Source organism: Anabrus simplex, chromosome 1 (assembly GCF_040414725.1).
Source record: "Anabrus simplex isolate iqAnaSimp1 chromosome 1, ASM4041472v1, whole genome shotgun sequence".
Classification (NCBI taxonomy): Eukaryota; Metazoa; Arthropoda; class Insecta; order Orthoptera; family Tettigoniidae; genus Anabrus; species Anabrus simplex.
Window position 1 is genome coordinate 1,716,900,751 of NC_090265.1, and position 26,115 is coordinate 1,716,926,865.

At 39.5% G+C, this 26,115-nt stretch overlaps 1 protein-coding gene across 2 annotated transcripts in view; it reads right to left on the minus strand.

Annotated features, from left to right (window-relative positions):
• LOC136882193 (arylsulfatase B) overlaps positions 1-25,891 on the minus strand; it is a 286,880-nt gene extending 260,989 nt beyond the window's left edge. The window contains exon 1 of one of the 2 annotated variants that reach the window (XM_068225672.1): positions 25,783-25,891. Coding sequence is in view for 1 of the 2 variants with exons in the window: in XM_067154756.2 (XP_067010857.2) it covers positions 5,874-5,876 (3 nt within the window). In the remaining variant the exon portion in view is untranslated. Of the gene's footprint in view, positions 1-5,873; positions 5,923-25,782 lie in introns of those variants that run through there. The other variant, XM_067154756.2, reaches the window with a different exon arrangement.
• Positions 25,892-26,115: the final 224 nt, after the last annotated feature.

Consider the following 26,115-nt stretch of genomic DNA (forward strand, 5'->3'; position numbering starts at 1 on the left):
AAGTAGTTAGTGGGACGTAAAACAAATAACGTTATTATTATTATTATTATTATTATTATTATTATTATTATTATTATTATTATTATTATTATTAAGACCAGGAGCACTGAAGCGTGAGAAGTAATGGAGAGGTCGTAGACGAATCAGGGACGAATGTGGTAGAATAAATAAATAGAAAATAATGAAATAAAGTGCAACGGAAGACACCCAGGAGAGAATAGAATAGGGCCGAAGATTGGAAAGTAAGTGTGTGGAGAAAACTAGAGGATGTGATGATATAAGACGGTGAGAGTGGTGGTGGGTAGGAGGCATAATACAGGCGAATTCTTTCTGTTTTCGCAGGAGCAGAATACATTTTTGAAATATCCAGCAACAAAATATAAAAAGCAATTGAGGATTTTCAAAACCACGCGAGTCGTCATAAATTTTCAGCCCAAAGAGCAGTGGATTAGTGAAAGTAATGGAGTGTTCCCGTGATGCCAGACAAAAAGAAAGAGATAATTACAAGGATGAATAGAAGAGCAAGAATCAAACCAGTCATTTTCTGTGCAAGGAGGAGGAGACAGAGATGATGGTTTTTATTTTGATGTCAAAAGGAATTAACTTTTATCAGGAAAACAAGGAATTTTCCGGAATCTTTTAGCTTTCCGTCTGGATTCAGAGCCATTTATCAATGTCAGGTGAGACTAGAAAAGTAAGATTCTCCGGAATGAAATCGTTGAATGTGTTAGAGAAATAATCTTTTGTGCGATTTGGTCTGATGTGAAAATAACAAAATGTTTGTCATTCTTATGTGATGACATGTTTTCATATTATTAGACTATTGCTATAAATATTTGCCATCCCGGCAGTCACAACAGTTTCTACAGAGAGAAGTTTCTCGACCTTACGTAAGTTAAAATCCTACAAGTACAAATGGAGAGAATCGGCTTAATGCCCTTGCATTAGCAAACATCCATAAGGAAAGGTCAATAAATGTTGACGATTTCTTAATTCCAAACCACGAAGGCTGGATATTTCGAACTGGTCAAAGAATTGCTAACAACTATACACAGTCTGTAAACCTGAAAGAAAAGCTTATGTAGTACTTTAAAATTGATTTAAAGGAATTTAATGGTGAAATAAACAAATTCTACCGTCAACTCCCAAGTTTATTTTAAGGAAATTTCATCACTTCGTAGGTAAACGTCCCAATTTGTTTTTGCCTTGCGGAATGTGTTTTAATTTTTAATTTAGCCCATCCCTTTAGGGCAGTGGTTCCCAACCTTTGCCAGCTGACGCCCCCCTTTTCAGATAGGGTGGTCATTGCGCCCCCCCGCCCCCCCCCCCCCGTCGCTTCTATAACCTCTCCGATATACTGGCGTGGAGGATAGTGACCTAACCCAATGACACTAGAAAATGAATAATTCCATTGTTCAATTCTTTATGAAAAATAGTATGAAGTACGCGCTTTATATCTACGACATACTAACTTCATTCTAGCACAATACAAAGAACACACTTCTTTTACAAAAAATCCTTCAATTAGTCAACAAATGTCAGTGAGAGGGTTGACACTGTTTTCTCTTGGTAAGATTCGGTATGTTTGGTTTGATATTCGACAGGGCACAGCGGAGATCACTTGCAACATCAAGCCGACAGCGCTGCTTTGTTTTTATGACACTCAGCGTTGAAAATCCTGACTCGCATAAATATGTCGTTGAAAATGGGACAGTGAGTGGTGGTGGTGGTGATTATTGTTTTAAGAGGAAGTACAACTGGGCAACCATCCTCTATTTAACACTAATCACAGAGAAAAAATGGAAGGGGTCCGACACTTCGAAAAATGAAGGTATCGGCCAAAGGAAGACAAGGGCCACGAAAGGCATGAAAATGAAAGACTCCCTAGCCCTCGCAAACCTAATAGCGTCGGGGTCGAAAAAGAACAAGAGTTGACCAAGGGAGGTCGGATAGGATAGATGAAAGTGAGGAGCCTGGCACAAGTAAGTGGAAGAAATGCCAGGACTCAGCTGAGGGCCCCGTGGTCGCCAACCCACGCTCCATAGTTCAGAGCCCCTGGGGCCTGGGACAGTGACACGCAATGCTACTTTAGCTATTTCAGGATACACTGCAAGATAGTTTACCCAAAAGTCGCCCAGTCCTAATATTTTGTAATCATCTTTTAGCTTTGAATCACACTTCAAATCTATGGCTTCTTCTTGAAGTTGTACTGGCAGTGCTTCAATGTCAATGGCAAATGGATTTCTTGTTAACATCCAGGACCATTCATCTGACGAGATATCAGGAAAGTAGGAATTGAATTCTTGTGCCAGGGAATCCAAATGTGACTGAATTTGCATCTTAAGTTTATTACGATCACGTTCATTTTCCGGCAAAATTTCATTAAGGCGGTGAAAGGATGAGAAGTTGTTCAACTGAAGCCGGCGTTTCCATAATTGTATTTTTTCCAGGAAAGCTCTGATGGCATCATAAGCAAGCATAATGTTGGAGTTTTTGCCTTGGAGCTTTAAGTTCAAACTGTTCAAAGCTTCAAAAAAATCGCAAAGATATGCCAATGAGACGATAAAATTGGCATCAGTAAACACTTCATACAGATCGTTCTTACCTTCACCAAGAAGAAAAATTTCAACTTTAGACTTTAATTCGAACAGCCGAGCCAACATGTTCCCTTTTGATAGCCAGCGAACCTCTGTGTGGAAAAGGAGAGTTTTGTGATCGGCTTGAAGGTCAACACAAAGGGCTTCAAACAATCTTGTCTGTAAAGTACTTGTCTTCGCAGAGTTCACAATTCTTATAGCGACTTTTAGAGTGTTATTAAAATCTTGGGGCAAGGTTTTGGCCGCCAAAGCCTGTCTGTGAATCATACAGTGGGTTCCCATGATGTTTGGATTTTTATCTTTGGCCAATTTGAGAAACCCAGAACGTGACCCGATCATAGCAGGTGCACCATCCGTACATATACCCACTACATTTTCCCAGGAAAGTCCATGTTCTTGGAAAAAACTATCGATGGCAGAAAACATATCACAAGCTTTCGAAGTTGTTTTCAAACATTGGGAGAATAACATTTCTTCTCTTAAAATTCCACTGTCGACAAATCGACAATATACAATCAGTTGACAACAATGGGCCACATCGGTTGTTTCATCACACTGAATTGAAAACACTGGAGATGCTTTCACCTTCTCCAAAATTTGCATTTTAATGTCTTCTGACAGTTCTTGAAGTCTGCACTTCACTGTGTTATCGGAAAGAGAAATTTTAGACAATTTCTGCCGACTCCCTTCACCCAGAACTATATTTGCAGCTAATAACATACACGGCTTTACTAATGTTCCCCCAATTGTGTGTGCTTTTTTGTCTTTGGCAATCAGAAGAGCTAGTTCATATGATGCTTCCACTGCTTTCTCATTTTCTTGGTTAAAAGTACCCGATGAATCTAATTTCATACGTTTTAGTGAGTTGAGTTTAGTTGCAAAAAATTCTGTGGGTTTGTCTTTTGAGCCTGAATGATTCGTGTTTAAATGTCTCTCCAAACGCATCGTTACTCAGAACACAGTTGCAGATTACGCATTGTCGCTGTTGTATTCCGTTCCGTTCAACGACTGTGAAGCCATATTTAATGTAGTCATCATTGTACAGTCTCTTCTTGGACATCGTTATCAATTTTAAAAAGTCACAGTATTAAATAACACAATTCACACAGTCGCACTTTACAGCGAAGCGTACGTAACACTCACAATACACAACTTGACAGACACGTCCACTGCGAAAGTATGCGAGGCACAGAATCAACAGTCGAAGGGCCTGGTCACTGATGGTCTATCGGCGGTGTGTTGTCATGGCCATTACTGCGCCATCTCTGATGGGACAGTTGTACTATGTAGCTCTCGCCCACCGCCGTCGAGACGGCGGTGCTCTTGCCAATTTGACTGCAAGGGAAGAATAAGAATGTGTAGGGGTAGGAACAGAGCATTCAAGGACGAGCTACCCACAAAACGAGTCTATATGCCGCAGGGTGAGAGGGAAGGAGGAACTTCCACTACATTTGTTGCTTCTGAAACTCCGATTTTCTTTGTTCTTCAGAGTTAATATCGACTCCTGACTGTAGTAACTCTTTGCCACTTAAGATCTTTGGTGAGAAAATGTCACTGTTTCATTAATTGCTGTGGTTAAACATTAATTAGTTGTAGCCCAAAATACCAGTAGGCCTACATAGAATTTCACGCTAGCCGTGAAAGCCAGACATGTCATATTAAATAAATGTATTATAATTAAGCCTACTATTATTGCCTTATCTCCTGTTGTTCTCGCTACTAGATCAATTTGATATAATACCGACATTTATACGATTATCTCCTTCATGTAATATGTTTTGTTTATGAGAAAAACCTTGTACAGTACGTAACAATAATACTGGAAAATGAAAGCAACTACTACATCGTTGATGAGTTGAAACATGTCGCGTATGGTCATAGTTTACATTCACGCAAGTAGGTCCACAAAGTGTGCAACTAAACGTGCGTTGAGTGGTCTTGTTCCCGCACCTGCTCTCAGGTTACATTTTGCTTCTCACAACACAGCAAATTCCTTATTTCACCTCCAACCTCGCGGCTCCGCAGAGGTTTGTGCCGTCAGATGGCAATTACCAGTGCTTTTGAACGATTGACTTGGCGCGACAATCATTTGGAGAGATTCGAAAAATGTTTATTACACAAAATTGTAATATTCGAGTTAAAATCACTTCACGCCCCCCCCCCCCTGATAAAGCCCCACGCCCCCCTAGGAGGGCGCGCCCCCCAGGTTGGGAACCCCTGCTTTAGGGAATCCTGAATCCGCCTCTGGTGCCAGTAGATTTACCAACACGTGGCTGACGTATCTGAGCACCTTCAAATACCAACCGGATTGAGCCAGGATATAACGTGCCAAGTTGGGATCAAAAGACCAGCGCCTCAACTATCTGAGCCATTCAAACCAGCCCCTTATTACTTTCTTCCCCGTGTTTTACCTGTTCTTCTTTTATTATGTCCATTACTGACCATTATTATTAACATGAAGGGTATTACAAATAGTGGTGGTAAACATGTAAACTTGTAAACTTGTAAAAATGAATAACTAATGTTAGATAATTGCATAAAATGAATGTTGCAATATCATCATCATCGTCATAAAAGTAGAAAAACCGTGCTCGATAGCTGCAGTCGCTTAAGTGCGGCCAGTATCCAGTAATCGGGAGATAGTGGGTGCGAGCCACACTATCGGCAGCCCTGAAGATGTTTTTCCGTGGTTTCCTGTTTTCACACAAGGCAAATGCCGGGATTGTGCCTTAATTAAGTCCACGGCCGCTTCCTTCCAATTCCTAGGCCTTTCCTATCCCATCGTCGTCGTAAGACATATCTGTCGGTGCGAGTAGAGCAAATAGCAAAAAAAAAGAAACAAAAAAAAAAAGTAGAAAAGTTCTAGCTATTCCAAGAATGAATAAGGAAAGAAAGAGTACTACTTTGAAAGGCGGGAAAATTGAAGACTCGTTAGGAATCACTAACCTAATATCACTGGTGTCGGAAGTAAACGAAAGTTAACCAAGGCAATCAGATAGGTAAGAGGAAAGATAAAAGACTGTATATCTTCGTGTGTGTTCTCATTTAAATTTACGGAAACACAGGCCTTTGTTTAAAATTAAGCAACATTTTTGCTGGTATTGTGACTGACCCTTGGTAGGGACTATATAACCTCACATACGCACAGGTTTGCAGACCCGTCGGTCTCACCCACTCACTCACATAAATCGCTCAGCGAGAGAACTGATAGGAACGCATTGTACTCTACAAGGTTCATCTCCTCATGCTGAAGAAAGTCGTAATGTAATCACTTACCATTTTCACGAAACACGACGCCTTCTACAACGAAAGGAGTAATTCACTGAATGTTACCTTATCAGCGATATCTTGATGTTTCAAAGTGCAGATTGCTTTAAGATACCACGTACTAGCAAAGAGGTCAAGTTAAAAAGCTGAGCGCTTTAGTAGCACACTCAGACTACTTTCACGTCTCTCACTATGACTTCGTAGTCATTTTGAATGTGCAACCTTCCAACATGCGCTACAAGCTGTAATCAGAGCCGATTGACATGGTAATATAACATTCCAATTATATATTTAATGAAAAATCTTATTTTATAGCGCAATTATTTCCGCTACATCAGTCGTTGAGAGGAAGTTGGATGAAAACCAATGTGGTTTCATACCACAGAGAGGCTGTCAGGATCAGATTTTCAGTATGCGCCAGGTAATTGAAAAAAGCTACGAGAGGAATAGGCAATTGTGTTTATGTTTCGTAGATCTAGAGAAAGCATATGACAGGGTACCAAAGGAAAAGATGTTCGCCATACTGGGGAACTATGGAATTAAAGGTAGATTATGAAAAGCAATCAAAGGCATTTACGTTTACAATTGGGCTTCAGTGAGAATTGATGGTAGAATGAGTTCTTGGTTCAGGGTACTTACAAGGGTTAGACAAGGCTGTAATCTTTCACCTTTGCTGTTCGTAGTTTACATGGATCATCTGCTGAAAGGTATAAAATGGCAGGGAGGGATTCAGTTAGGTGGAAATGTAGTAAGCAGTCTGGCCTATGCTGACGACTTGGTCTTAATGGCAGATTGTGCCGAGAGCCTGCAGTCTAATATCTTGGAACTTGAAAATAGGTGCAATGAGTATGGTATGAAAATTAGCCTCTCGAAGACTAAATTGATGTCAGTAGGTAAGAAGTTCAACAGAATTGAATGTCAGATTGATGATACAATGCTAGAACAGGTCGATAATTTCAAGTATTTAGGTTGTGTATTCTCCCAGGATGGTAATATAGTAAGCGAGATTGAATCAAGGTGTAGTACAGTAAAGCTAATGCAGTGAGCTCGCAGTTGCGATCAACAGTATTCTGTAAGAAGGAAGTCGGCTCCCAGACAAAACTATCTTTACATCGGTCTGTTTTCAGACCAACTTTTCTTTACGGGAGCGAAAGCTGAGTGGACTGAGGATATCTTATTCATGAGTTAGAAGTAACAGACATGAAAGTAGCAAGAATGATTTGTGGTACAAACAGGTGGGAACAATGGCAGGAGGGTACTCGGAATGAGGAGATAAAGGCTAATTTAGGAATGAACTCGATGGATGAAGCTGTTCGCATAAACCGGCTTCGGTGGTGGGGTCATGTGAGGCGAATGGAGGAGGTTAGGTTACCTAGGAGAATAATGGACTCTGCTATGGAGGGCAAGAGAAGTAGAGGTAGACCAAGACGACGATGGTTAGACTCGGTTTCTAACGATTTAATGATAAGAGGTATAGAACTAAATGAGGCCACAACACTAGTTGCAAATCGAGGATTGTGGCGACGTTTAGTAAATTCTCAGAGGCTTGCAGACTGAACGCTGAAAGGCATAACAGTCTAGAATGATAATGTATGTAATGTGTATGTATGTTAAATAACAACAACAATAATAAGACAATAATCAACACCACTGAGTCCCTCCATTACGTTATTTCACAGGAGCGCATCCATCACATCCAAACTTTCATGAAGAAAATAAAACATTAGTCAGGGACTGGGGGGAGGGGTCGCTTTTGAAGGTACACATTTTCAGACAATTTTTGTAACGACACACAAAAGTTCTCTGTATAACTGGCACAGATCAGAAACAAATAATAATAATTCAATAATTCCAAGTCTTAAAAAGGACATGTTTGCTGATTCGTTCATTCACGATCTTTAGACAAGTTTACACGAATAGGGAGTTCGCAGTCACCTTTGATGGTGATATGTACACATTTACAGCTACCGTGGCTCTACGCCTCTGCATTCGGGAGACGGGACAGGGCTGGTCCTCACGGCTGGCCCCACCCGTCGGCTGTCCTGAGAATGATTTTGCGTGGTTTTCCATTCTCCTGCACTGAGGCGAATTCTAGTATAGACCACGGCCGCCAACCCCTCACCTTTTCCGAGCATCTCCTTCACCGTAACAAATCTCCCGGCCTGAGAGGCCCGCCTCCCCCTTCAGGGGAGGAATAAAACATTTTAGTAGTAGTAGTAGTAGTAGTAGTAGTAGTAAAATTACAGCGGTGTAACGGAGAAAGGCGAGGCGCCCCTCCTGAAAAGTTTTGTTTTGTTCCCTCTAGCAAATCCGTTTTGTTTCTTTTTTCCACCGAAAGAAATGTGTCCCCCTTGATACTGGGTTTATGGGTCCAGATTTTAGTCGCCATTAACATGGCAAATACTGAATTCTGCAGAATGAGCAGCATGAACTGAATTGTGGGTTAAATCAGTTAACCTTCTCGTTTTAGTGCGCCACTCAAATTCTTATTGCCTGGTTTAAATGGCTTCAGTTAGGAAAGTAAACAATATTTAAGGAAGATGGTTGATTTGTCACCAGGGACACACTTGCACAAGCAATATATTGAGCCACTATAAATCTAGGTGAAGAAATTAATAGATGTTTAACTGAGCCAAACTTAAATGGTAAAGCTGAGGATATGAAGAACAGGCACCGTAAGTATGATACCAAGAAACTCAGAAATACATTACGAGAATCTGAATTTGAGAAATGGTGCCAGCTGAGAAGCAAAGGTCAGGGAATGTGCCTGTACAAGGAGTTCCCGCCTGCGAACCGCTGGGTTTGAAACCACGATACTGAGCTCTATAGCTGCATTCACTTAAGTGCGGCCAGTGTCCAGTATTCAGGAGATAGTGAGTTCGAACCCCACTGTCGGCAGTCCTAAATATCGTTTTCCGTGCTTTGCCATTTTTAGACCAGGCTAATGCTTGGACTGTACCTTAATTAAGGCCACGGCCGATATTTTCCCTCTCCTAGCCTTTTCCTATCCCATCTTCGCCATAAGACCTATCTGTATCGGTGCGACGTAAAGCCAACTGTAAAAAAAAAAAAAAAGAAGAAGCTACGATGGCCTTTCTAGCACGGAGTGGAGAAACGCGCTGAAAATGACATATAACGTTGCACCTGTAAGAGCTATACCGGGAGGGTAATTTTTGATGGTAACCGCTGAAGAAGATGTAGTGAGACTGAAACATTACCTCACGTCTTGAGTTCCTGTGCGTTCGGTGAAGCTCTTCGAGTAAATAGCAGCACGACGATAGACATGATCGCCATTCAAGGGAAGAAAGGATATATAGACTGACCCCACAGTAAGATTTGAAACGCACTCCGACCAACCAGACGAAATAGACAGAGAAAAGAAGTCTTATCTACCTGCCTACAGTACCGTATTATTTGAATAAATACGAGCTGGACGATGTAGATGTGAGGGGTGCGAGAAGGACAGTTCCTAAGACGATAGAGCTAATGAAGACCTTCAACATCAGTTCTAAGGTGCTCATCGACTGGGGGCAGAAAGCATTCAGGGGCTCTCTTTTGATACTCAGACATCACTTACATTCGCCCGACTGAGACATAATTTACTTTAATTGTTTTATTTTTGAATGAAATTGTTTTTGTGTAATCTTTGTCTTAGGCAGCCTCCGAGTGGCGGAAGATTTTGAAAAAAAAAAAAAAAACTCCAAGGCCTAATAATGTAAGATGTTGTTTTCTATTTTGTCAATAATGTTTTAAGTTATTAGTTCATATTTAATTTCCACTGCACTGGGATGAGATGATTTTAATATCGGGCTTTCGTTACATCGTTGCCTAGCGTAAGTCGGGTGAACTGATAGGCACATTAGATAATGGACTCAATACCGAGTGGCCAACGATGTGAATGACTTCATAGTGGACAACTGTCAAGTAAGTAAATAAATAAATAAATGAAAGCCGATAATTTGAAGTTGTCTTCACGCCTGTTGTGTTATTTATTTCGAACTAAGTTACCTGGCTCGTCGCGTAGCGATACAACTGAGCATAGTATGTTTCGGTTCATTTAGTAATTTAAATTAGCAGAGTGGTCGCAATATGGCTATGGAACTGAGCTCTGCATTGGAGAGACAAATGGGTTCGAACCCGACCGTCGACAGTCCTGAGAATGGTTTTCTGTGGTTTCCTATTTTCACTTACAGGCAAACACCTGAACAGTTCCCATTTACAGGCCACAGCCGATTCTTCCACCTCCTTACCCAGTAGCATTCACCATCATTCATTTCATCTTCAAACTGACGTTGGCGGCAGGAAGGGCACCCTGTCGTAAAACATGCCTTATAAATTCATCTCACATCATCCCAGACCCCGTATCAAGAAACGGGACCAATGAGTAGACAAAGATACATTTGGCAATTTACAAACTGTTATACACAATGTAATTGCCCTCAGCCTAGCGGTATGAGACACACCATGGGTGGGAATTTACATTCACAAGTCTACATGAAGCAAATTAGAAATGTTCACATGGGGGTCGGCGCGTGTTGTCTAGAAAATTTTCTATTTTAAAGCTCTTGTTTTCTAACACTCGCCGACAAACAGACGCAACCTTCGTCAAACCAAAGGCACTTTATCCGTATGTACGGTATTATTCGCCAATGTAACTTTCGAGCTACAGTAAACCACTTTATATCACTTTTTTATTTCTTTTGTTCAAATGCATAATGGGAATGGGAATGGGTGTTTGTGTTTGTCCCAACACTTTCCTCTTCATATTCCGACAACACTCTACACTACCAACCACCACAGAAACACGCAATAGTGATCACATTCCTCCATATAGGTTTGGCATCAGGAAGAGCATCCAAGCGTGAAACAGGGCGAAATTCACTTGTACGACACAGTTCACACCCGCGACCACATAGATACGGGGGAAAAAAAAGCGGTAGTAGAAAGAATTCAAATGCGTAAGTATTTCAACACTTACAATATTTAGACAACATGTTTTATGTTTTCTGAATTCATACGACGCAAATGAAAGGCCCAAGCAAAACATTTTAGACGAGAATACTTTTGTCTGGAGTGTAAATAAGTGAATGATAGCGCAAAATTAATTAAAAACATTAAAAACAAGCGGTGACAGACGTTAACTCACCACGAGGTCAGGGAGTTTACATCTGGTTTCTTTCTTCTTATCTGCTCTAATTCGGCCTTCATCAGTTTAAAGCAGCACATACATAATAGCGTGTTCAATGTCACGCGCAAACGACTGAGACCTCCAATTCATAAATACTAATTTAGAAGGTCAAGAGATAATTCTTTGCACGTATTCTTAAAAAAAAAAAAAAAAAAAAATCCGGGGGAAAATCCTCATGCACGAAAGTCATTTTGCAGTAATGGAAGGGGAGATGTTTATACTAATAATCAGAAACCGTCCTTCACTTAGCATGTTGTTGCTGACTTTCTGAGGCACGAACACGAGGTTAATATTAAAACAGCACAGAGAGACATACAAAGCACTCAAAAATTTGCCAGTATGATCTCCATACAGTGAGCCATAAGCTCTTGCGCAAACATTCAAACTAATGCAGCGAAATTATTATTATTATTATTATTATTATTATTATTATTATTATTATTATTATTATTATTATTATTATTAATAATATTGCCCTGTATTATTATTAATAATAATAATAACAATGATAATAATAATAACTTAATGTTTTTATAAGTTTAAGCCAGTTATTTATGGGGTCGATGGAGTCACCCAAACTCAGTTTTTGGTTTTGGCCGCGGATTTAAAGCCAGATGCCCTTCGTGACGTCATCTGATTTTTGAGATGAAAATCTCAACCCAGAATCGACCGGGATTTGAACCCCTATATTCCAGGTGGGAAGCCCCAGCAGCTAGGCCACTGAGTTAATCACGTCAATAATAATAATAATAATAATAATAATAATAATAATAATAATAATAATAATAATAATAATAATAATAATAATAATAATAATAATAATAATAATTCTATTCGGATTAATGTCAGCGTCGAAGCTCTCATTTCACAGGTTCGATTTCTGGCCGAATCGGGGATTTTCGTACGGGTAATTTCGAGCATGTCCCTCTTCATATACATACAACTCATCCCTTCACATAGAGCAGCCATCTTGCCGTCCTCCCAGCAGTGGAAGCCTTTTTATTTGCGTCGTATAAATACAGAAAACGGAAAACATAATAATTATTATTAATTAATTCTTTATTATTATTATTATTATTATTATTATTATTATTATTATTATTATTATTATTATTATTATTATTATTATTATTATTATTATTGTACCGGGCGGTACACCTCCACGCCGCGAATTCAAATATTGCGCCAGTTGAAACCTCTCTACAGGAGAAATTCTGAACTTCAAAATCTGTATTAAATCAAAGGTTTCTCGGAAGATGTCTCTACTGTAAATTTTCAAGTGTTCTGAACTATGTCTATTTCGATTTGTATTTGTTTGCTCTGAAACAAGAAGTGTGGACATTCTCTTCTAGATGGCACTACTTAAGAACTATAATTGTGCACCCTAGTGCGAAGTGAAGGAACTGTTTTTTTTTTTTTTTTTTTTTTTTTTTTTGAAGAAATTTGGTATTCATAAGTTTGTTCTTTGTTAAATTTCTTTCATTCAATTTTTGGGTTGGCAGTATAAACCTTCTCTTTCCGCCAGTTTTGAATTTAACCAATCAGCAATTTCTGTAAGTAATTTTCCTCCAATCATTGCTTTCTTCCTCATGTTTCCATGTGTAATTCCTAGTCTACCAATAAAGTTGAAGAGGTGTGTCTTTTCATTCTTGAAAGGTCTCGAATTTTCCACGAGGGTATAAAAACTGCTGATTTTCTTGTCTCGGGGCCACTTCAGTAACATCTTTCGCAGTGTGTGAATATATATAACAGGGGGCGGGAAGCGCCTCTTTCTCCAAGCAGCAGTTCATCTACAAGGTAATGGCCTATTAACATCTTCATTTCTTGCTAGCTCAGCAGTTTAACTCTCGGGGAAGGTTCGAAACCTTTTGTATGTAAACCACCCCTTTTAAAATGTAAATTCTTTTCTGTCTATGTATAAATTACAAATCTGTAAAGCAGGGATAGAGAGTGCTTCACCCTCTCGAACTCCCCTTCTTTTTGAATTTGAGGTGACTATGTTTTCGTAACCGTTTTTCTCTTCCTTCTTAACGTCTTAAACTTATTTGCCGACTAGTCACCTCCCTAGTATGGGATTAGCCCCTGTATAACTGGCCGAGTGCCACCTAGGTTTTAAGAAGTTTCATGTAGGAGTGCAAGCTACGCCTCCAGTCAATTTGGTTTTTTGGGCCATTTAATTAACCCAGAGTTTGTTTTCTTCATGTGAAGGCCCTGTAGGTTGGGTACAAGATACCCCTGTTTCACTGTATGTGTGCCTTAAGGGCAGTTAGGAATGAAGTTTGTTGTAGCCTTTGATAGGCTTGTAAAATTGAGAGCGGGTCTGCTCTTTTCCTCTTAACATTGTAATTAGGAGCAAGTGCTCCTTGTACATAGGGGTTTTCTGCCCTTTAGCTATTGTGGTGATGAGCTGAGAGCTCAGAAATTAATCTTGGTGCTCGAAGCCCAAATCTTGTAACTATTGTAATCTCTTAACTTGTTTTCCTGCTACTTGGTACCTGTTACATCTTTGTTATTTGTTGTCATTTGTTGATTTTGGAAAAGAAAATATAACCTTTGTTAAAGTTTTAAATTAACTTTAATTCTGTAGTTGAGACCTATTCCCGCCCACACCTTCTTTCACCTCTAACTACCACGGATAACTCCGTAACAATTATTATTATTATTATTATTATAAAGCATAGTATTGATTTTAAGCTTGAGAGAGAGAGAAAACCCCATTCTAAGGCCAATTTCTTGGAGTATGGGATAGCGTGTCTACCGATTGAGGCTCCAGGTTCGATTCCCAGACAATTCGGAGTTATCGGATACGAGAGGTAGTGGACTCGGTCATACAATACGGCTGACCACATCTAGGTGGGCAGCAGTCGTCTTGTCAGGCCAAGGCCCATCTCTGTTACCCAGTTTTAAGTTTCTAGGCTGCCCAATGTACCCGTCCTTCACGTAGCAAGTTGTTGCTGACTTTCTGAGGCACGAACACGAGGTTAATATTAAAACAGCACAGAGAGACATACAAAGCACTTAAAAACGTTGCCAGTATGATCTCCATACAGTGAGCTATCAGCTCTTGCACACACGTTCAGACGACCGCCACTGTTAATTCCATAATTATTTATGTATTTATTTATTTATTTATTTATTTATTTATTCATTCATTCATTATGCGGGAGAAAAGTTAGAACAAAAAAAAAAAAAATCGCGCGAGTACATATTCTCCACTACACGGGAAAAGCATAGAACCATGGATATATTTCTGGGTTTAGAAGACAAGGGAGCGAGTACAGACTCTTCGGTTGTTCCTCTTTTACAAAGTAGCCTCTTATGACTTGTAGGGGTACACCCACAGGGGAGAGAAAGAGTTCCGATAAATCGAAAGGAAAAGAGTGTGTCCACAAACGAATGATAAACTGTGAGAAAATGACAGACATTCTAGACCTCATCAATGTAATACTAATCTAATTATTATAAAAATTTGCTTTGCGTCACTCCGATGGGATAGGAAAGGGCTAGGAGAAGCAACGAAGCGTCCGTGGCCTTAATAAGATAAAGCCCGGATATTTGCCTTGTGTGAAAATAAGAAACCACGGAGAGTCATCTTCAGGGCTGCCGACAGTGGGGTTCGAACCCCCTATCTCCCGAATGCAAACTGGTAGCTACGTGACCCAAACCGTACAGCCACTCACTCGGTATTATTATTATTATTATTATTATCATTATTATTATTATTATTATTATTATCGAAACCAACTTTCAACCTATTAGGTCGTGTTACGTACATTTAGTACGTGTTGAAGAGATGTTAAATACAGAACAGAAATGGCCAACCGGACACCAGTGGGATCCGAACCCACAACCTCCCGATTTCGCGTCGGTTGCTCTACCAATTGAGCTATGGTGGCCTAGGTCATCTTTGTTCTGTTGGAAAGGATCTAAGCTACAGGTCTGTACTTAACATCTCTTCAACACGCACTAAATGTACGTAACACGACCTGATAGGTTGAAAGTTGGTTTCGATTAGAATGCGGTCGTGAAAATTCATTATTCATTATTATTATTATTATTATTATTATTATTATTATTATTATTATTATTATTATTATTATTATTATTATTGTTACGATGTTTTGTGGATTTGCAGAGGTGAAAGAAGGTGCTGGGTGGGAATAGGTCTCAACTTACGAAATTAAGGTTAGTTTAAAACTTTAACAAAGGTTATATTTTCTTTTCAAAATCAACAGATAACAACAACAGAGTAACAGGTACCAAGTAGCAGGAAAACAATTTAAGAGATTACAATTGTTACAAGATTTGGGCTTCGAGCCCCAAGATTAATTTCTGAGCTCTCAGCTCACCACCACAATAGCTAAAGGGCAGAAAACCCCTAAGTACGAGGAGCACTTGCTCCTAATTACAATGTTAAGAAAAAGAGCAGACCCGCTCTCAATTTGACAAGCCTATCAAAGGCTACAACAAACTATCTGCCCTTAAGGCACACCAAGAAACATGGGTAGTTGATACCCAACCTACAGGGCCTTTACATGAGGAAAATAAAACATCAGGTTAAGTTACTGGCCCCTAATACAAAATAGAATGGAGGCGAAGCTTGCCCTTCTAATACACTTTTGTAACCTACTTGGCACTAGGCCGCTTACGCAAGGACTAATCCCATACTAAGGAGGTGACACGATAAGAAAACATTATTACATTTCGAAAAGAAGAAAAACGATTCTGAAAACGTAGTCACCTCAAAACAATATGAGTGGGAGCTCGAGAGGGTTAGGCATTCTCTATCCCAATTTATAGTTAAAGAGGCGGAATTTTTACCAAATGTCAATTACATTTTAAAGATAGGTTACATGAGAAAAGTTTCGAACCTGCCCCGAGGGTTAAACTGCTGAGCTAGCAAGAAATAAAGTTATTAAACGGTCATTACCTTGTGGATGAACTGCTGCCCGAAGAAAGAGGCGCTTCCCGCCCCCTGCTACATAATCACACACTAAGCAAGATGTCGATGAAGTGGCACCGAGACAAGAAAATCAGCAGTTTAAATACCCTCGTGGAACATTCGAGACCTTTCAAGAATGAGTACCCACACCCCCCTCAACTTTATTGGATAGCTTAAAGCAACATCTCTATATCGGAGAAGACACACGTTATTGGTCAAAAATTAATTAGAGAAATTCGGGATTGGCGCTACTGACCTAGTATACATCGACTAACACTGGTTGTCATGGTTACAAGGGTATCGGGAAATATATGGCGCTAATTCCAGACAGACCAGAAACATATCCATGTGAAAATGTTCGTATAATATTATAAATGAGTTTGATAATGAGCAATTTTCCTCTAAAGCAACCGTAAAAGACATGTATCGACTTTTATATTTTAGTCCTCATCCGAAGCTCCCCTTACAGTATGGCTACGAAACTACTCGTCCTTGCATACGATGTGCGATGAAAATCCAGCAACCCACTTTCCCGTGAAGCTGTAACATACAAACTGAACCCCAAATGGGCATGTCCTGTCTGGTGTCAGCTGCGTTGCCAACCGTACGTTTGAACCGTACATTTTCGGTTTTCAGTCCTCTATGTGCGGTTTACGGTTACTCCTTGGCTGAATGGTCAGAGTTGAGGCCTTCGGTTCAGGGGGTTCCGGGTCGGGGATTTTAATCGCGTCTGATTAATTATTCTGGCTCGGGGACTGGGTATTCATGTTTGTCCCAATACTCTCCTCTTCATAGGTATTCAGAAAACACACTACACTACAAACTACCACAGAAACACGCAACAATGATTACATCCTTCCATATAGGGTTGGCGTCAGAAAGGGCATCCGGCCGTAAAACAGTACCAAATTCACAAGTGCGACACGATTCGCACCCGCGACCCCAACCGGTAGAAGGAGAAGAAACAGAAGACGAATGTATGGTGTACGGTTCGAATCTCAAACAGTACGCGTTATATACGGTTCTGGAATAAACATTTTTATTATTGGACATTTTAAGATTTCTATACAACATACCTCATTTCCTGGACATATATGAGGTGGCCTCTATTTTTTCTAGCGGACTCCCAAGCTTTGAATATTTTTTAAAAATTAAGTTTATTTATTGTCGCTTTAACTTAGAAAGTCATATCGCGACATTCATAATTATACATACAGGATTATTACATTGATTACATAGAGTTACAATTGTAAAAATAACAACAGTACATATTGATCAGACAGTGATTATATGTCATTGAATAGATTTGTTTGTCTAAAAAACTTAATGATGTTTTTACACTGAGTATCTTTGTTGAAGATGTCGCATACTCTATTATTCTGGTTTAAATTACACAACTGTCTTTGTTGGTCGTATAGATGACATTCTAGTAAAATGTGGTGAACAGTCTTTCTTTTTTGACAGGTGTCACATATTGGGGGAGGTTTCTTAGAGAAGATATGAGCATGAGTCAGTTTGCTATGGCCTATACGTATTCTAGTAATGAGCACTTGTTCTCGACGCTGAAGGAATGAAACATCAAATTTATCTGTGGATCCAAGCCTGATATCATGGAGTCTTGTGGGTTGTACCCTTGTCCACTCAGTTAACCACTGTTTTCGGATCTTTGTAGTAAGAAAAGGGGCAACGTCGGTGTAGGGGATTAGAAAGTTTGGATCATGTACGGGAAGACGGGTTGCTTCTTTAGCTGATATATCAGCTTGTTCATTGCCTTTTATTCCCTTATGTGAGGGAATCCATATTATGGTAACTTGCTGTCCCTTATTTTTCACGGTATTGTAAGTTTACAGTATGTCTTGGGCTAATGTATTTGAGGATGATGCATTTTGAATGAGTTTTACTGTTGATAAAGAATCACTAACGATTAGAAAAGGTTCTTGTTTGGGGGAACTCTTTATGGATTCCATAGCTTTTAGGATAGCATACAGTTCACATGTGAATATGGAGCATGTAGCTGGTAGTGCATACTTCATTGTATGATCGGGGTGGACAACAGCACAGCCGCTACCATATTCGGTTTTTGAGCCATCAATGTATATAGGAGTGTGTCTGGACAGACTTTCACACTTTTCAGATAGCATTTGCTTAAATACGGTACTAATCTGTTGTTTCTTTATTGAATTCACTTAAATCTAATATTGTTGGTGGTGGTGGTTCAGCTTTCCATGGAGGGAATGTGATGTCTTTTTTAGTTCTTGGAGCAATCAGGGGAACTGAAGAATTAATTTCCTGTAAGTATTGCGTAAACCTAAAGTGGAAGGGTATATGTCTCTTTTGTTGCGAGGAATAGCGTTGAGGCTGATAGCGTGGGAAAACATACGTGTGTGCTCTGGAGTGAGGAGAGGCCACTATCTTCACCGCGTAGTTGATAGTCAGTTGTTTTCTGCGAGTCCGAAGCGGGGGTTCATTAGCTTCTATTAATAAACTTGAGATGGGGCTAGTTTTGAATGCTCCCAGGACAATCCTGAGAGGCGTGTTTTGAATCGGGTCAAGCATTTTCAATGAGGATGCTGTAGCTGAATTATATATAACAGAAACATAATCCAGTTTGGTGCGAATTATAGATTTGTAAGTGCACATTATTATATGAAGATCTGCTCCCCAGTTGTTAGCTGCCAATGATTTGAGTACATTAATTCGATGTAGGCAATCTTTTTTTACAGTTTTTAGATGGGAGTTCCATGTTAAGTTTCTGTCAAAGGTCATTCCTAGTATTTTTATTTCATTTACTATATCAATTTTATTTCCCTTGAGGAACAATTCTGGACAGTTACTATCACTCTTTTGTTTGGAAAATAAGATGCATTTGGTTTTGGTTGAAGAAAAGGTAAAGCCTGTGTGTTTTTCCCATTTTGCAATATCTTCAAGAGAATTTTGTAGAACTGTTTGGGTGGTTGACAGGTTGCGACCTCTGCAAAAAATAGTCATGTCATCAGCAAAGTTTTTACAGGAGGATTAACGCATGACGTGATGCCATTTATAGCTACTAAGAATAGTGTTACACTCAGAACTGAGACTTGTGGGACACCATTTTCTAAACTGACTTCTTGGGACAGGACACCATTAGCTCGAACTTGAATGCGTCGGTCTTGCAGGAAGTTATAGATAAAAGTGATCATGTTTCCCTTAATATTATGTTGCAGTAGAGTTTTAATAACGTGAGTTATGAATATCTAGGCAGACAGCAAGGAGATGTTGTCCATAATGAAAGGCATCCAGGATTTCTGACTCTAATACTACTAAGGTGTCAGCTGTTGAGTGAAACTGTCGGAAGCCACACTGTTCTGCAGTGAAGAAATTCTGTTGTTCTAGAACCCATTTTAGTCTTTTATTTATTATTTTTTCCATTAATTTGCACATAGTGCAGGTTAGAGCTATTGGTCGATAGTTATCGGGTAACATGTGGTCGCAGCCAGGCTTAGGTATTGGAATTACTATAGCTTTCCTCCAAGCTACAGGAAAGACTTTCTGTGACCAAATGAAATTAAATATTTCGGTGAGGAATGCTAGGCCTTCAGGAGGAAGTTCTTTCAAGAAGTCATATATAATATCGTCAGGACCTGGGCTTGTACTTCGACAGCTACTAAGTTCAAATAGTACTTCAGTAATACTGATATTATCGTTGTAGCATTGGTCAGCACTTAGGTGGACGTGTGACTCTAAATCAGGACAATCTTCACGAGAGGATAACAATTCTTGTTCATGGTTGGAATCACTTGAAATTTTTGCAAAGTTCTCTGCTAATGCATTTGCAATATCGTGATGTGTAGTTGTAACTGATCCAGTCGTGTTATTGAGGGCTATGATTCCTGATGGTTTTTTAAGCCCTCTTATTTTTCGTAGGTGTTCCCAAATTGTGTTTTGTGGGGTCTGATGAGAAAGAGATGACACATACTTCAGCCAAGATGCTCGTTTACTCTCTTTTATGACTTTTCGGGCTGCAGCACGACTTTCTTGGAACAGTAATTTGTTTTGTAAAGTGGGATGGCGTTTATACTTGTAGAATGCTTGGTTTTTCGTTTTAATTGCAACTTTAAAGGAATCATGCCACCAAAGAACTGATTTTCTGTAAGTTGTATTGTTGGTCCTTGGGACAGAATTTTCTGCGGCTTTAAGTATGATATTGGTGAATTCTCTTACAATATAGTCAATGTTGTAATTTTTGAAATGGGTAGGTGGTGGTAATCTATATAATTCCGCCTTAATATTTTCTGTATATTCTTGCCAATTAGCATGTTTAGTATTCCATTTATTTGGGCATACACTTGGGTGGGGCTTGCTGTTTCCATTTATTATGATAGGAAAGTGATCACTTCCAAAAAGGGTTTTGCTAGCTGATGATGTATGTATCGTTGCTGCATCTGGAGTGCTCAGACACAGATCTATAGTACTAAAAGTACCGTGCTGGATATCATAATGAGTAGGACCATTCGAGTCTATTAGGGTCAAATTTTCAGAATCTAGCAACGATTCAATTGTTCTTCCTCTTGTGTTAGTGTAGAGACAGTTCCATAGGGTGTTATGGGAGTTGAAGTCTCCTAAGAGGAGGAATGGTTTAGGAAGTTGATTTGTCAGATCTACTAATTCATTTAAATCCATTTTCTGGCTGCTGGGCAAATAAATATTACAGATGCATAGGGAAAATGTTAGAAAGACTGTAACTGCTACTGCTTCCAAATGGGATTTTAGTGGTATTTCTTTTTGAGGAACATTGTCACGTACGTAAGTGGCAACCTCTCCACTTGCATGAATGGGATTGTTGCGGTTTTTGTGATATGCTGTGAATTGTCTCATATTAGCTACATAGTTATCCCGAAAATTGGTTTCTTGTAAGCAAATGATTTCGGGTTGGTGTTTATTAATAAATTGTTGTAGATATTCGTATTGAGAGTAAAATCCGTTCATATTCCACTGCAGTATCCAAGAATTCATGATGGCTTTTTAAAGATGTATTTACTAGATTTGATCCTTATCAGTTATTGGGATTGTCTGATCTGGGGCAGGCCTATTGCTTTCTTCGTTTATAGCAGTAAGTAGTTTCTTAACAAGTCTGGTACTCTGGTTTTTAATTTTTTGTCCTGATAGTAGGGGTATAGTTTATTCAGGGTCTCTATGAGATCTTAAACACGGGAAGTGTAAGATAATGCAATAGGTAAGATATTTGTTGCTGATGTTCCTTTTGTATTTTCAAATAAACTTTTGAGTTGTATGAAATTAAGAATAAAATTTGAGGGATTAGCTTCTATCACCGGTAGTTGTTCTTCAAGACTGAGGGGATTTAATACCATTAGTTTCTTCTTAGGCTGTTTAATGTCTTGGGTTTTATGTGATCCTAGAACAGGAAATTCATCATCTGTTTTATCATCTCCCGAGATAGAAGAATTATCTAAGAAGGAATTATTATCAGCCTTGGAAGTGTTATTAGAAGAGTCACTTGAAAGGAAGGGTCGTTTTATTCCTTGAGGTTTAGTTATGAGTGATTCTTTATTTACTTCATATATTGGGACTGAAGTGTTCAAGTTCAAGGAGATGTCCTGTTCAGAGAGGTTTCTAGAGGAAGATGATGTGTCATTAGAATGTTCAATAATTTGCTGAGGGTCAGTAGTTGGCTGAGGATTCATAGTTGCATTTGCTGGGTTGGAGGTATCCTCCTTGGAAGAAATTGAATGTTGATCAGGTGGCTGGTTGTTTTCTTCTAGAGTCTCAGGTAGTGAGGGACATACTCGGGCCAAGTGGCCTTCTTCTTTGCAAATAAAATAGGTGGGAACGTCTGACGAAGTGTAGATCCAATAACTGGTTCCTTCAAAACATATTTGTAGTGCATTCGGCACTTTATTGAAATCGTCGGGTTTAACATATAGTTGTCGGCGGAAGCTAAGAATGTGTGTGAACCCCGGAATATTAATTCCAGCCTTTAGGTTGGATATAGATGACATTGGTTTGATACCCAGTTGTTGTAAAAGTTCTTCAATGACTGTGTTTGGTAAAATAGGACATGCATTGGATAAAATCACTCTCTTGTTTGCGACAATTAACGGTCTGAGAGTGAGATCAATATTATTGATTTTAATTACGGGGTGACTGAGTGACAATTCCTGAACATTTTTTGTGTTCGATAGGAATATGCAAATTCTTGAGTTTGAAATACGAGATATATAACGTATATTAGCTGGATCTGTTATTTTTCCTACAGCAAGGACGTAGTCTCTTATTGGGATTCCGTCGTGAGCATCAATAATAATAGCCGGTTCTTTTTTTTTTTTTTGGTGTTAACTGCATTACAGAAGCATAACGTTTTTGAGATTGTTTAGGAATATTATGGGTAGAGCTGTCGGTAAGGTTATGTACGGTCTGATTTCCTTGGTAAGAAGCCATTTCTTTGAGGGTGGAAGGCTTTGAAGCCTCCCTGAATTACGATGTTCGACTGTTGGTTATTGATATCCTAACGGTTTTCTACACGTAGAACAGAAAAAAAAATCAATTTCACTCTAATTAAATAAAATGATGTCGAGTCCCGTCCTCGATGTTTACACTGAGTCGTAATACTCACATTTAGTCCAGTATTTGCATTGAGAAAGAACTTGAAGTACGTTTATTTAGGTAAAAAACTGGCACACATCAATAACACGTTTGTACACATTCACTGCCACCTCGATCCTTTTCGCTTTGAATGTTGTAGTTCACCTCTGAGCTGGTTTCAGATTATCCAATGATGCGCCTGTGTAATCTGACATGTGGGACATTCTGTTTCACACTGTTGCCGGGATTACCCTACTACAAACTATATCAACTGTAGATCACATATTAGTCCTACATATTATGTTCAGTCATATCTTACTCTTGAATCAGCTCACATCGAACTCCGTAAATAGTTTCAGCCATTGCAGTACAGCATCCAGTTGTAAACTTTATGGATAAAACTATTTTGTCGTCCCTCTAAGTAATATTGTGATGTACTTACAAATTCTGCGTGACAGCGCTGTGCTTCAGTTTCGTGTGGGTGAGCTTACCACGTACCATATTAATTATGCTAATAAATAAAGATGGTGTTCACTTCTGATTCCGAAAGTGAAGAAGGCCTTCGACACCGAAATGAATAAAACTTTCTGTTAAAACCCCACAAGGAAACAAAAGTACAGGCAGTCGTGGGAGAGTATAGCAAATGGTTGCGTCCTGATCCGACATGTGAGGATAGGGCAAAATGTAAGGTTTGTAACGTGACATTTGTCTCGGAATTAAGTAATATTAAAATACACAACAAAAGCGAAAAGCACATTAAAAGTATGAAGGCTGTATCCGTTACCCGTCAAAGCAATTTCAAGGCCGTTTTTAACAAAGAGATTAACTAAACGTGTTCAGAAATTAGCACACAGTGCAGAAATAAAACTCTCGGGGTTTTTCGCGGAACACAATATACCGTTTAGAACCGTGGACCATTTACAGTGTACTAAAACAGGAATTTCCTACTCTTATTTGATGTAATCGCTCTTTGCTATTACTGCACGCATTCAATGAATTTTCGTGTATTTGGGAGAAAATCAGCACTGTGCGGTTTTACGTTAAAGAATACAGTTTATTTATAATTTCTGTACGGTTTTGCAATTTTCTGAGGTTGGCAACGCTGGGTATCAGGTTGATATTCGACGAGTTCAGACATAAAAAAAATGAGATGATTGGAAACTTGGCATCAAATGCGATGTGGTGGTCTTATAAACCAACATAAAATCAGCGTATTACATTGTCTTTGTGTTCAGTCCTTAGTCTCTGTTCTTCTTCCCTTCCACACGGATCGCAAAATCCCCGGTATAAAAACCAAATTCAAGGAAATATTTTAAGAGTACTACCAAATGAAAAAGTGGCCAGAATCATCTCCATGTAACTCTCCATAGAGTCACAGTAGTTATCTGTTCTCGGACTTCCACACAACTGCCCTTATTTTTCATTGTATCGAAAAAATTATGGAACAAGAAGGTGTATAAATAATTTGCTAAATAAAATGTCATGCACATGTTTCCTGTAATACCAGCTTTAAGAGAACTACACCATGTTTTACGTTTCAGGCTCCCTGTGGTGAGAACAACATACTCGCCCCTACCATAAATTTGAAAACAAAGAGACAGGAAGAAATATCGGATATCGCTACACTATTTCTTGATGGATGCCGCATTGGTACAGTCCATAGCTCAGCCGCATGTATGGACTGACTGAAAGTTTAAATAATAATAATGCTATTTGCTTTACGTCCCACTAACTACTTTTATGGTTTTCGGAGACGGCGAGGTGTCGGAATTTTGTCCCGCAGAAGTTTTCTTACGTGCCAGTAAATCTACCGACACGAGGCTGACGTATTTGAGCACCTTCAAATACCACCGGACTGAGCCAGGATCGAACCTGCCAAGTTGGGGGCCAGAAGGCCAGCGCCTCAACCGTCTGAGCCACTCAGCCCGGCATGCTGAAAGTTTATGAAAGGTGCTATTCATAAGGCCAGTCGAGCTGTAGTAGCAATGCCAAGCAGGCATCAATTTTTGATAATGAGACAAAGTGTCTCATAGTGCATTGGCACAGCCGGTGGCTACAATTAGCCTACGCAGTGGCCTCCACGGTATGCACTAGCCAGCGTCTTGGTAGGTGTGCTAGGTACCAACTGATGAGCCCAGCCTAGCACACGAGGACGAAACGCTGGCAACCAGGAATGAGTTAGCTGGAAAATTTATAATGTCCAATAACGGACCATTTATATTGGTATTACAAAATTTACTCATTCGGAACAAATATTGCAGATTCCCTATGGGAATCAACATCTGTATCAAGAAACGATCCATTTCGCAAACATCGTTCCTTGAGCCCAGTAACTCAGTGATTGCTGATCAGAGACGTAGCCAGGAGGGGAGGGGGGGGGGGGGCGCTGAGGATTACAATAGAATACACATAATCTGGCAATAGAGAAGTGAAAGTCGATTCAGTGGGTTGCCTTTTTTTGAACATTCTCAGATCTCTTGAATCTATTTTCTAAGAAGCCTCGAAAGTTGGATTTTATATTGTAATCTGAACATGCCATTCACCTTGACCATATCGTTCTTGTTCTGTATTTTGTAATGTACCGGTACTGCAATCTGAATATCAACATAATTTGCTTGTATCAGTGTTCTTATAATGAGGATTTTCTTCGCGAAATTTGGAAGATACATTTAACACATGTCTTGTCGCCACTCGTTAGGGGTTTTCCTGTTTTACGTTTAATCACAGACTGGCCTGGTTCACACATGGTTTACAATTACAACACACACACACACACACACACACACACACACACACACACACACACACACACACACACACACACACACACACACACACACACACACACACACACACACACACACACACACACACACACACACACACTGTCTGCACGGACGTTAGCACATCCACCGGTAATTAAACAATATAAGTGATAAATGTTGTGTATTATTATTCAACTTAGAACAAGCAAAGTGGACTCGTGCTTTGGATCACCAACAGTAGCTTAGTCAAGATCGACCGGTAGGTTGATAGAAAACTGGTTACTCCTAAGAAAACATGTAAAGTGACAAAGCTAAGTGTACAATACAACAGTTTTACAAAAGACGTTATCCGTAAAAAAATAACAAGTTCTTTTTTTCAAGGAATGAAATACCGACTCTGAATAAAATATTACCTTCAGTTAATAGTGACGATTCATTACCTACCTTTTCTCACGCAACTCTTCACGGTCTTTTAAAACTTAAGGCTTGAAATAATGTCAGTTTTACTATTAAGGAAGTTGCGAGAACTACTGATTGAAGTCTTGATACTGTCACTGCTGACCGCTGGAAATCGTGTATTCAGAAGCTATATTTCATAATAAGTAAAAGCTGGATGGCATTGCGGAGGAAGTCCTTGAACGCTTTGTTATCAACTTGGCTGATGACACAGATACAATGAAAACACCGACATGGAAGGAATAGAACAACAGCAGGACAGCGACTAAACTGTGAGTTTTATTGCTACCGGGCGAGTTGGTCGTGCCGTTAGGGACGCGC